This window comes from Amborella trichopoda, chromosome 3 (assembly GCF_054954075.1).
Source record: "Amborella trichopoda isolate Santa Cruz 75 chromosome 3, AtrichopodaSantaCruz75HAP2 v2.0, whole genome shotgun sequence".
Classification (NCBI taxonomy): Eukaryota; Viridiplantae; Streptophyta; class Magnoliopsida; order Amborellales; family Amborellaceae; genus Amborella; species Amborella trichopoda.
In genome coordinates, this window is record NC_142338.1 from 49039851 (window position 1) to 49053298 (window position 13448).

The 13448-nt window shown below is 35.8% G+C and overlaps 1 protein-coding gene across 5 annotated transcripts in view; it reads left to right on the forward strand.

The window, feature by feature from the left end:
* Positions 1-1096: 1096 nt before the first annotated feature.
* The window catches only part of SEC10 (exocyst complex component sec10), a 56251-nt gene continuing 43899 nt past the window's right edge, over positions 1097-13448 (forward strand). For 4 of the 5 annotated variants that reach the window (XR_016051431.1, XR_016051430.1, XR_016051429.1 and 1 more), the window contains exons 1-4: positions 9820-10632; positions 11794-11896; positions 12058-12297; positions 12376-12450. Coding sequence is in view for 2 of the 5 variants with exons in the window: in XM_006853955.4 (XP_006854017.1) it covers positions 11840-11896; positions 12058-12297; positions 12376-12450 (372 nt within the window). In the remaining 3 variants the exon portion in view is untranslated. Of the gene's footprint in view, positions 1222-9819; positions 10633-11793; positions 11897-12057; positions 12298-12375; positions 12451-13448 lie in introns of those variants that run through there. The other variant, XM_020673299.2, reaches the window with a different exon arrangement.

The window sequence follows — 13448 nt, forward strand, 5'->3', positions numbered from 1 at the left end:
AATAAAAGATAAGAAACAAAAAATGTAAAGGCATCTAGGCTTGTTAGTCATGTTGTTGGTTGGTAAGAGGGCCACATGATGCCGAGAGTTCATACCACGATCCCAAGTTAATATTTTTTTAAAAAAGAGTGAGAGAATATTCGAACTTTTTGACTTACAACGGAAAGATCTGAAAAGTAAGTTTTTACCAATTAAAAAAAAAAGAAAACGTATTATAAAAAGAAAATGTAAGTTTCTCATATAAAAGGAAAAGTAAGTCAAACAGAAAAGGAAGGATGTGATGTAAATTTTTTACGAAAACAAAAAAAAACAAACAAACAAACAAACAAACAGAGAGAAAAAATACATATTATGGTTATTCATCATTGATACATGGAGGTCACAATCAATATTGGTCATTGAATGTGAAACTGGGTGATTAGGATTTGCCCTATCAATCGAGTTCAGAGTGCAAAATAAATTTTTGAACTTTTTTGACATGTGTCAAGTCATTTGATTTCACATCTAATGACTATGGGTGATTGTGACTTCCTTACATTAACAGGTAAATAATCATGTGATACACGATCCTAAATTAAAAGACTATTTGCAACCAAATTTTTTAATAGCTGCGGTTTATTAAGGTTGCAACCATAAACCATCTGATTAAGGTGCACCTCCAAATTTTATCCGTTTGTAATTTTGGTATAAAAACTCCTTAGGATTAGCTCAAAATCAATTTTCATATCTAATAACAAAATTTTAAACTCAAAAAATGATTAAAATCAAGTGGATCTATAAACATACGAATATCTTGAAAATAGATGGTCTATCTTACAAGATGCACTATTTTTTGGATACAAAATCTTTTTTTTTTTTTTTTTCATATTCATACATCTCGATGTCGAGATGATCAATTATATGATTTTTTTATGGATTTTTTAGATGCATCGTTAATGCTACATTTTTTGATTTACCAAAAAAAGAATTACAACCTAATATAAATTTTTTCCTTTTCTAATACATGCAAATGCCACCATAATTTTACATTTTTCAACCGTTCCACCTAAGTTTTTCAACAACTGCATTTACCCCATTTTGAATTTTTCGTCATTTCACGTAAAAATACCCCTAGCGAGGCAGTCTTCTTTCCCCTCTCCGCAATCTCCCTCTTCTTGGAGCCTCCCTTCCCTCCGTTCTCTCTCTCACCCTCTGCGAGCAAGAGCATCACCCTCTCGATCAGTGAGTTATATCCAGATTTTCCATTGTTTTTCTTACTAATTTAGGTTTTCGGATCCTCTTAGGTTTTTTTACGGAACCCTGTAAAAAAATTTAGGGCTTTCTTTATTTTTCTCTGTTGTAAATCTCCTGGATTTTATTCTGTTTTCTGGTTTCTTGCTCCATTTCTTTTCATTCACGCGAACAAGATAATCTGATTTCTTTCATTGATTGGTAACATTTGGTGCCCCAAAGTGCATGTCAAAAATCAACAACCTTGATTCATATATTATGTATTGGTGATTCTAGTTTACTGATTCTAGAGAGCTACATTAGTTTTTTTTTTTGTGGCTTGAAATGGGGGCATAGAAACCTTTCCCTGGGAGCCACGATATTTTAGTTTGCAGTATGGAACTTTCATCTCTTGCTATTGTCCCTCCGTAAAGATTTTTATTTTTTTTCCTATTGTGGGTTGGATTTCCTCTAATTATTTGGTGGTGTTTTGGTGATGCTCTGTACATAACAAAGCCAAAAATGTTCCTGTATAATCTGATTTATTTCCTTGATTCATAATGGAATGGATGAAAATTTTCTTCAAAATGGAATGGATGGTCCTCATTTCTTCAAAATGGAATAGATGAAAATTTTATTTTCCTTTCACTCTCCTCTGTACTTTTTCTTCCATTATCTTTCTGTCTCTACCCTCACCTACTCCAACATCTTTCCTATCTCCAGTTCCCTCCCAAATCTTTTCTTCATTTGCAGCTAGAGATAAAGAGATAAAAGGCTAAGCAAGGGCAAAGTCTGCTCGAAGAGCAATTATAGAGAGAAAAGGCCTGTTGTTTGAACTTTTTATAGAGAGAAAGATTTGGGATCAATTTTGATTTTATGGGTTTTTTTGATTGATTGAAGAGTTGGTTACAATGAGAAAGACTTTGCTTATTAATAGATCCTGGTGTGGCAGTAAGATGTTTTTTTACTCTCTAGGACTTAGTTGATTGTAGATTGATGTGTGATTTTGTCGCAGTAGAGAGAGATATTCAAGGACTTGTTTACTTTGACCATTGGAAAGAACTGTTGTTGTAGGGGAGGATTAGACAGAAATTCAGGACCTTTTAAATAGAAGATTGAAGAGAAGAGTGTTGTTTTTTAAATTGCTTGAAGAGTTGGTTACAATGAGAAAGACCTTGCTTATCAATAGATCCTGGTGTGGCAGCAATATGTTTTTTACTCTCTAGGACTTAATTGATTGTAGATCGATGTGTGATATTGTCGCAGTAGAGAGAGAAATTCAAGGACTTGTTTACTTTGACCATTGAAGATAATTGTTGTTGTAGGGGAGGGTTAGACAGAGAATCAGAACCTTTTAAATAGATGACTGAAGAGAAGAGTGTTGACATTTAGAAAGACTATGGTTGATTTGCTAATTTGAAGTTGAGAGCTTAGAGATTGTTTTCTCTTTGCAAGGTTGTCAAAAAAGAAGAAGAGAGAAAATGTTAAGAGGTAAAGAAGGCATTCTGACAGCCTCTCTTCTTGCTTACTAGTGGAGCATCTCTCTCTCACTTTGAACAACCTCTCTCTCCAAAAAAGTTTAGAGAATGTTCCTGTATTGCATGTTTGTATGTTCATCACTACTTGGATGCATCCATATTGTCCTTTGATATCTTTTATGATATCTGGATCATTATCTTGTTTGAAGTTGGGTTTGAATGGCTGAAATTGCTAGAAAGCTTGCTTCAAATCAACTTGAAAGCCCATTGTTTGCCTGGAGTTCAGCCAGCATATGGTTGTTGCTTGACTTATGTTCATTTGATCCATGAGAGCTTAGAAGCTTCGAGTGTATCTGATAGTATGGCTAGAGATATTCAAATTATGTCATTTGCCCATGTTATAAATCAGTGGTATGTTACAACAAACATGCTTCTGTTGCACGCAGTTTATGAATAATAAGTTTGTTAGTATTCTTTTTTTGTTCGTGGGTAAGGGAGCGAACATAGTATTTAGGAATGAAAATGGTGTGGGCTCCAAATGCTATATTCATATCATTTCATTTTTATTTCATAATCTCATGTCCTCTTTTAATATCCTATAAATTTGTGTTGAAGAAGCCATTTTCACAAGTATATGTACTTATATCTTTTGATTGTTAATTACTGGCATATGTTTGCTCTTGAAGACTGCCTGTGCATTGAGTGAAATTTTGATATTAAGAAAATTAATTTTGTTTTTCATTTATGTAAATATTGGTAGCATCAGAGGGGGTTCACACTTTTATGAAATCTCCAAGCACAAAAGTATTCCTTGAATTTATTTACATGTTTGGTATTATATTGGATGAATGGAAGGAACCTTATTTAATTACAAATGTTATAAAAAAACTGCATTTCACACACTATATCAAAGAAATACATAATTAACAGTATTTCAGGTAGTTTCCAGCTTTTCCATTACCAAACAGGTGAAATTCCTAGCACTATAGTTTATCAAACAGGGTTTTCAGCTTTCACCCTTCCAATTTTCATGTGCACGGTGCATGCCAGAATTAATAAAAGTCGGCAGCAGGGGTGATTCCCAGGGAGACATATGTGAAAGTTATCAAATGCCACCTTAACCTTGCTTCATTCACCTCGTCCTCTCTCTCTCTTGCCTCCTAGTCTCTGGTAACTCTCAGTAAACTTCCAAGTTGAGAGCTCCCATGGCTTCTTACACTCCCCACTTTCTCTCTCTAGTCATCTTCCTCCTTGTTACCACATCATCATCATCAGAAGAACGAACATCCATTATCTATAGGTTTCAACAATATCTTCAGATGTAAAGAGCACACACAAATCCCCATTACTCTCTCTCTCAACGACTTTTATTCTCTCGAGCCCAGTCCATCTGTCCTCTATCTCATCATCAGAAGTTTCAACACAGGCAAATCCCCAGTACTCTCCCTCTCTCACTACAACTTGTATTCTCTCTAGCCCAATCCGTCTGCCCTTTATCCTTGTAAGCACTAATGTTGATGTTGTTCCACTAGATAATCACAAATGGGTTCACCCTCAATTATCAACTCACATCGATTTTAATGGATATATCTGTGCAAGGAGATCGCTAGACTTGAAATGTGTGGGATTACAGTTTTTGGAAGCCATTAAAGGCCTAAAGAGAAATGGGTTCAAACCAGTTCAAATTCTGTATCTATTTGTTGTACCAGATGAAGATGCCGGGGAAGAAGATGGAGCTGGAGTTCTCGCAAATTTGAAGAATCTTCAAGAAAATGAATGTTGGAGTTATTTTGGGTGGTGGTTTGGCTTCACCCAACGAGAATTACATGAGAGAAGCCCTTGTGGCTGTTTTAAGGCAGTAGCGAGACCTGCTCATGGTTCAAAACTTTACACGAGAACAATGCAATGGAGAATTTGCAGAAGACTATGGAGAGTGTTCCGAGGTTTAGATGGCGGCATGAATTTTCGAAGGCCTGAAAATAGCCAATGAAGCAGGCAGGGATAGGTCCATATGTGAAAATGTCCTTAGCATCTCTTAACACCTCTATCCCCCTGTACAAAATCTTAGATATTCTCATTAAGGGTTTACTAAAATGGTTATGACAAAAATCAATTTCTAAATTTATTGGATAGCCATGGTTGTTGGGTGCTTATGCTCCATAACTTGGCCATGGATGGACAGATCAATGAAGTACCCAATGTAAATTTAGCTTCATATAAACTCAATTTATGACGTCCGAACAGCCAGAAATATCAATTCCAAAATATGGTTTGATGGTCAAACATACCCTTAAAAATACTCTTCAGGATAATAAGATAATCTTAAAAACATAGAAAGCCAATTGTGCCTCTATTCAAATTTAAAAAAATCCAAAAAAAAATTCTGTTTTGTCAAACATAGCCTACATTATTAGTGTTGAAAACTTGGATAGGTGAATTGGGGCCTGTAAATTTTTGGGGATGAAGATTTCTGAAAGTATAAAGAAGGATATGGACGTTCTTGTTTTCAGCCATGCTAAAAATGCTCTCACAAGACTCCCCTTATTGATAAAATTCAATGTGCAAGAAGGTAGACCAGCAAAATAGTCCTTGGGATATATGAAAACGGAAGGTCACAAAGGAAATCTCGCCTATTATTCCTCGGAATACGAGAGCCTACAGAACACATTTTGTTTTATGCTTTTGCCCCTTCTCTTCCCCATCAAATATTTTCTTCTCTCTTCCCTCTTTCTCTTGACAGATTTGACCCTCATTGCCTATTTTGTTCTCTCTGCTTTTCCCTCTGTTCTTCCACTTCCCCATCATCTTCTCTCGCTTCCCTTTTTCTCTCTCCACTGATTTGATCCACATTCTCCCATTTTTTTCTTTGTTGTTCGCTCTATCCTCTTCCTCTTCCTCTTCCCTATTGAAGTATTTCCCAATCTCTTCCTCCTTTCCTTCTTTCTCATTTACTTTTCTCTTCCATCGTTCTCTCTAGGTTCAGCAGTGGAGTCTCTTCCCTCTTTCTCTCTCTAGGTTCGACAGTGGAGGGAAGGGGGACTAGAATGTCCACTGGGAAGGAACCTCGTCCGTCTTTCTCCCTTGTTTCCCGCTCTCTCTTCCCTCTTTTTGGGGACCAAATCTCTTCCCTCTTTCTATCTAGGTTCAACGGTAGAGGCAAGCGAGGCTACAATGTCCACTGGGAAGGAACCTCTTCCCTCTCTCAGAAGGTTTAGCAGTGGAGGTTCTCCCTTCCTTCTTTCTCTCTGGGTTCAGCAATAGAGGCAAGTGCGGCTAGAATGGCCGGCCACTGGGGAAGAAAAAGACGGGATGAAGAAGAAGCGGCTTCAATAGGAAGAATTGATTATTAATAGAAGGGAGTAGAATCCATTGTTAAGGTTTTGAAGAAGAGATGCCATGTCCAAAGGATTTGATCCCCCTTCAAGCATGGGTGCCTCAAGACTTCTTAACCTATCTTATCTCCCTCTCTTAAGAATCAAAGTTATCTACATGTCTCTCTAATCCATCTTGACCTTGTTGAAGTGCAACATCTCCAAACCTGTATCCCTCCCTCTCTCTCTATCATCTTCCTATGTTGAAGATTAACTCAAAACCCAACTCTCTTTCTCTACGGGTATGTTTGGTTTGCGCGTAAATATTCCCTGGTAAATATTTACATATGTAAATAGTGTTTCATACGTTTGATTCATTCAAATGCAAATAAAATACCATGGTAAAAGTTTTTACATGGTCTAATACATGGTAAAATAAAACCACACTTATTGAGGTGGGGAAACATTTCCCGTGCACTGGTTTTCAACACCGGAGCCACCCAAATCATACAATCGAGTTGAATAAACCCATGGGCCCGTGTGACCTTCGTCTCTCTCTCTAAACCCTTTGAGGAGAAACCATCCCCTTGACCCTCGTCTCTCTCCCTCTCTCTTAGCCCTCTGCGTGTGGAACGTGGGGAGGCACCAACGGCCCTCCTCTCTTTTTTCTCTCTCTCTCTCCCACACAGAAGCCATCCCCATGACCCTCGTCTCTCTCTCTTTCTAAGCCCTCTGTGTTCTTCAGTTGAACCACAGATTCAGAAATCAGGTGGATTCAGAAAACCATATCAGCCAAGTTAGTAGTTTTCCAGTGAAATTGCAGAAATCAGGTGGATTCATTGCTGAGAAACTGAGATTCAACAAGATTCTGGCGATTGGCTTAGGGTTCGATAAGAAGAGCTGCAATCTTAAAATCTCTTTTCAAAAAATTGGGAGGCGTAGGAGAAGGAAGAAGAAATTTGGTTTTTCCAGTGAATGAGGATGCAACCCACCAATTCATTCTGGTACAAATATACTTATCAATTTTGGTGGTTTTACCTGGTTTGAATCGCCGACACCCTTCTCTTTTCTTAAATTTGGGTTCAATTTGCTGAAAATTTAGGGTTTGAGGCCTCTATCTGTAGAAATGGAGTTTGATAATCACAAATTCGGTGTAAATCTTCTCTGAGAAAAAGCCTTAAGAGGATAGTTTTTATGATTTAGTCCAAATACTGTTTAATTTTAGTTTATTAAACCTGATTTTTACTGTCTTTGCCATTGATGTGTATAAAAACAGAGACGACCATGTTCATTGGGAGATTGCTATCAGCCACAGCAAAAACAGTCATGCACACTTCTGCAATCAATAGTTAAAGTGATAACATTGTAAAGTAATAAAATATTGTGATTGACAAAATACAAAACTGCATTCTGCTGAAAAAGTTATTCGATGTAATTTTATACTCTGTTGACTGTGAAATAAGGAGGCAGACCCATTTCATGGCAATAGCTCATAGCTGATGTTTAACAACCAGTTAAGGGGTGGCAATGCTAAATAGGTAAGTCATTAGTTCTGTGTTTTTTTTTTTTAAATTGAACCTGGAACACTTGTTAATCAGAGGAAAAAATGATAAAGCTGTTAACTTAATCTTCCATATAATCCGTCATGCTTTCCCACATTTCGCATACATGATACACAATGAAATTGCTTTCTTTTATGACAGGTAACATTCATTAGGAGTGAGAGAAAGTATACATGAGTTGCATTCAAGTTATAACAATGGACAATGGGAAACTATAATACTTTTAAACTAACCCATTTCTATGCAATATGAAAATGGGAAGCATATGATAATCCAATGGACAATGGGAAACTATAATCCATTGAGCTATCACTGAAGATTGCGATCGATTAGAACATTATGGAGCCCAAAATGGATTATTGTTTGATAGAATGTTTGCCCCAAAATGGATTTGATAGAAGGTTGGATCAAATACAGGCAATCTGTATTTGGCTAAATTCATAAGAGAGAGAGAGAGAGAAATGATGAAATAATGAGGTAAATATTTCCACCAACCAAGAGCTACGAAACGTACGAAACTGATTACGCAGCGCTTTTTATAAGTGCTTCCAAACATATGGTAAAAAGAATGTATATCCAAATATTTTGATGTTTACATATGTAAATACTTTATATGTAAATATTTACGTGCGAACCAAATGTATCTTAAAAGTACTTATAATGAATAGGGAAAATAGGTTTGATCCCTATGTTTTTTCTGTATGGTACTATAGTGAATATGATAGCTGCTCTTGTCTTAACCTGGAGATAAAGGGTTTTTGTTGTTGGGTGAGAGAAAGAGATGCAATTCATGGGTTTTTGCTATTAGAGATAGATATGAAATTCATGGACTGGGTTTTTGGTGCTCTAAACAAGAACCATGAAATCATAAAAGAAAAAAAATGTATTGAAATTTATGGGTTTTTGTTGTGGGACAGAGAAATAGAGATGCAATTCATGGGTTTTCTCTATTTCTGGAGAAGTGAAGCTCGTGGATTGGGTTTTTGTTGCTGTTGGGGAGACACAAAAGAATTCATGGGTTGTTGTGAGAGAGAGATCTGAGCTCGTAGAGAGAGAGGGGTTTGCTCCAATGGAAGAGACAGATTTTATAGAAACATGGTTAAACAAGACTAAAATGACATTTGATAAAAGAAAGGTAAAAATACTCCCACACATCATAAGACGGATTATTCCTTTATTTTGAAATGGTACCTAGTATTTTTTAAAACAAAAAATACTAATAATTTGAAAATCTAAAAGTAGGGCCAATTGAAAAAGTTTTCAAATGTTTGAGGTTTTGAATATTTAAAATCCACGGTGGCAAAAGTGAGGCCTTTTCCGTCCCTAAGAAAAAAGAGAAAATAAATGTAATTGAAACATCCAAACCACAAAAAATTACTGAGACGGTCAAATCAACGAATTAGTAATATTAATATCGAAGTTACTCGTGTCATTTTATTTAAGTACCTTCCCAATTGTTTCCTTTCCTTAAAAAGTACTTAAGGCGTATATTATTTTCCTAAGCCAAGTGACATTAAATCCTTGTCGCATGTGGAATCCAGAACAAGAAGAATAATATATAATATTATCAAAGTAACTTACTTAAAGTTAATTATTGATTAATTTGACTACCTTAATGAAATTTGAGGCTATTTTACTATTTCAAGGACATTTACCTTACTATTTCAAGGACATTTACTTAAAGAAAAATAGACGTACCATAAGTTGTAAATGATTTTGTGCTTCTATAAAGAAATATAAATCCGAGGGGTCTGTAGATGGTTATAGGGCAATACAATTGCAAATGGGTTCGCATTGATAATATAGTTAGTTATCTAACTTTTTCGCATGTTAAAGCAATCAATTATTCGATAACTTAAAGTTGAAGTCTAAAAAATTCAATACCAAATATAACATCAAGGTTTACTTGGAAAATCTTTAAAAGAAGGGAAAATTCATAGGCACATGATATTTATTAAGCAATAAAAAATTAAAATGATTCTTCTCAACTCAATTAACCGTAATTAAGGATTTTGCAGCAGGAAAAAAAAAAGAAAAAGGAAAAATACGAGATTGACTATGTGATATCAATTAATTCTCTGTGCTATTAATTTCCGTATCTTCCTTCCCCTTCTTAAAAGGGTAGTGGCCATCTTCTTCTAAACCTTGTTAGAGAATAGCGGCTTCAACCATACAAACATTCCGGAAGAGAAGTCCTATGCAATCTTTTGAGTACCTCAAAAAAACCCTAAAAGGATAAACAAAGCACTTAAACCTCTCGTGGTCATAGCCATTTATGAAGAGGTTTCCTTTCTACAGTGCACAGAAATATCACCCAAATTTGGGGCGAAAATATTAAACGATGAGGTTTCTATAAGGTCTAGCCTTTACGAGAACAAAATAAAGCTTCACATCAAATCCACATCTAGGAAATACTTTTGGCAATGGAAATTTCATGATGATATAAAATAAATTTCCAACACAGACAATAAAATTGGAAACTTCAAAAAGGGTACAGATTTTGTAAATATATGAACATTCATTTTTAGGGTGAAATCCAATATACACTACTTTTAATGCTTGAAATCCTAATTTTTTTTCACAATCATAGTGTTCAAGCTGAGATAATCAATATAAAGGTCTGCTTGAATTGTAATTTTCAATTAGTTATGAGGTGAGGTTTTATTTATTTTGATAGAATTACAGCCCTGTCAAACTATTTTTCAATATTAGATTTAAACTATGTTTCAATATTAAATTGGGAAGGTACTCTTTTGGGTGGACTTAGCAAAACTCAGTTACCAAATAATAAAGAAGCCCCCAGAAAAAATCTCTTCTTTTTAACAAAGATCCACTGGCATCTCGGGTCAGTCTGTTTGGGTCCAAGCTCCATACGCCTCGACTCTCCCGCCGTCCCGGCTGCCGGCCTTCAACTGTCGGAAAACGTTCCACGCTGGCCGTTTTCTTCTCTCCACGTTCTCTGAAGCGGCTTAGTTTTTCAAGATTTTGAAATTCCGGCCATTAGGTACCGGAATCTGAACCCCAGCGCGCCTTTCTCGCCCCTTCTTCTTTGATGCTCTCAGATCAGCTCAGGTGAGGCATAAACTGGGTATTGTTTCTTTTTTTTAATCTACAGTTCAAGAATTTGAAATTTTGAGCTTTTTGCTTTCTTTTTCTTTTTAATTTATTATTCTTGATAAGGGAAATTGCAAAGAGGATTGTTGGAAATGTCAGGGGAAGGAAATATTATGGCTAGAAATTTTTAGGTCAAATTTTGTGTAGAAATATGGGTAAATTCTGCTTTCTCTCTCTTCCCCCCCTTCTCCTTTCTCTTTCGAGTTTCAGTTGGTATTTGTTGATTAAGTCATTTATCAGCTCTACCTGGAAAATTATGAGAAAGATTGGCGTTTATTTGGAGTAATTGATTTGGTTTCGAACTTCTTTAATGAATTTGTGCTTATCTGGAGTAATTGATTTGGTTCCAAACTTGTTTAATGACAGATTGATTGATAAATGTCCAGGGAAATAGTATGATGCCATAGTTTTTCCCAAACTGATGAAAAATGACATATATTCTTTTGACATCTTAAATTTTCATTGGTATCTTTTAGCATTTGTTGGAACTTGGAATGAACATTATAAAATCTTCATTTTGCTTATTGGAGATTGGCTCTGCCATTATGCATATAGTGTTCTGTGCGATTTTTTAGTATATTGTAAATTGTATGAAGCACTATACGATAATAGTGCTTACATTTATTATATAAGTGTTATTAGAAAATGAATTACAAGTGCTTGTTGTATTTAATGCTATTATTCTTGAGAGTTCTTGGCAATGCTCTCGTTTCAAGGTGATGGTCTGAGCATTGGAAATTGGGCATATCTCAATTAGGAATTGTTGAAACATGGGGCTGGTTATTTTTTAAATTTGTTTTGTTCCTCGATTTGGGGACATTCATATAAATGATGATGCATTAGGGTACCATATTTTTTACAAAATATATTTTCTTTGACTCTTATTTGTGTAAATTTTGGAGTTTTGGGCTTTATACAAATTTTGATCTTTCTCGTAACTCTAGATTATGTTATTCAGATTTATGAATTGAAATGTCTTTCACTTGGCAGAAAAATAAAAATAAAGAATCTGAACGGTTTTTAAATGTCTTCATTCTAAAATGGTGTTTTATTTTGGTGCTTCTTAAATTAACTGTATTTCCAGTTTGAGTTCCCTAACCATATGTTAAAATTTAATAGATGAAAGAGAATAGACGAAATTAAGTCTCGCAAAGCAGGGTGGAACATGTCCTCATTGAAGGCGTCATCCCTTCCTCTTCTTCTTGATATAGAAGATTTTAAGGTAAGGACTGAATGTCAAAGCAAATAGGACCATTGGTAGGTACTAAAACAAAAATCTTATTCTAATACATTTTTCATCAATACAATTATAGCAGCTTGAACTTAATTCTCGAGCTTTGAGCTGCATCAGCCTCTGACAATGCCTCTTTCCTTGTTTTATAGGGAGAATTTTCATTTGATGCATTATTTGGGAATTTAGTGAATGAAATTTTACCGTCTTCTCACGATGAGGAGAAAGACTCATCAGATGGACAGGATTTGATGCCCAATGGGCATCTCCGAGTTTCTTCCGAAACAACAAAACCAACACAAGGACCCCCTGCTCCTTTGTTTCCGGAAGCTGATGCTCTCCTGGATTTGTTTAAAGACTCATGTAGAGAGTTGGCTGACCTTCGCCATCAGGTTTGTTCTTAAGATTGTTGATAATTAAGAAGTACTACGAAGTTACTAATACTGTCATTTTTGCTTATGGGTTTCAAGATTGATGCAAGGCTGAGCGATTTGAAGAGGGAAGTTTCTCTTCAAGATGCCAAGCACCGCAAGACACTGTCTGAGGTTAGTCTGGTGGATGATAATACCTTTTGAATTTCATCTTTCCAATGAATGAAAATTTGGCCGCCTTGCCGCCTAGGCGGTGGGGTCTGGTCGAGCATGCTTGGGGGGGGCTCAAGGCGGGCACCCACCTAGTGCCATACCTTAAAAAAAAAAAATTCAAATCCACCCAAACATGGTATTGCCCTTGTCTCTCCCTCTTTGGTCCATGTGCTCTCTCTACATATGGGAAGAAGAAGATAGAATCCCAGTGTTCGATGCAGAACCTCTCTCTCTCTCTAACACACACACAAACACACAGACACACACGCACACACAATATACACATGGACCCATATGCTCCCTCTTTACGTGTAAGAAGAATAAAAAGAAGAAGATGACCTCCAAGTGTTCGATGTGAGGTCCTTCTCTCTCATAGACTCTATCTCTCTCTCCTTACATATCCTCCAAGTGTTTGAGACCTCTCTCTCACAAATAAATATCTGAAAAAAAAAAAAAAAAATAAAATAAAAAAGAGGATGATCTTTAAGAATTTCATGCGAGACCTCACTCATACACATACTTGCGGATGCACATACACACACTAAATGCATACACACACACATACACAAAACACACACACACACACGTGGCCCCCACCTCAACCCCCTTCCCTTAGGATCTGGACTGCCTAAGCAGCGGCATCTGCCTTCTTGAACATTGCTTGTTCCTTATACTACATGTTGTTTATCTGGTTCTTCATTGCTACTGTATGAATTATGAAAGGTGTGGCTGTATAGATTTCCAAAGTTTAAATTAAAAAAAAATTCTTTTTTTTTTATTGATAACTGGAATTTCAACTTACAATTGCTACAATACATTGCAGAAATAAACATACTATAGTCTAGGATCTTTAATTCTTTCTGCCAAATAAAATTTTATTAAAAATTGAATTCAAACTTAAAATGCAAGTTCTAATACAATTAGGAATTTTAATCTAAGGAGGAGCCTTAAACCAATTA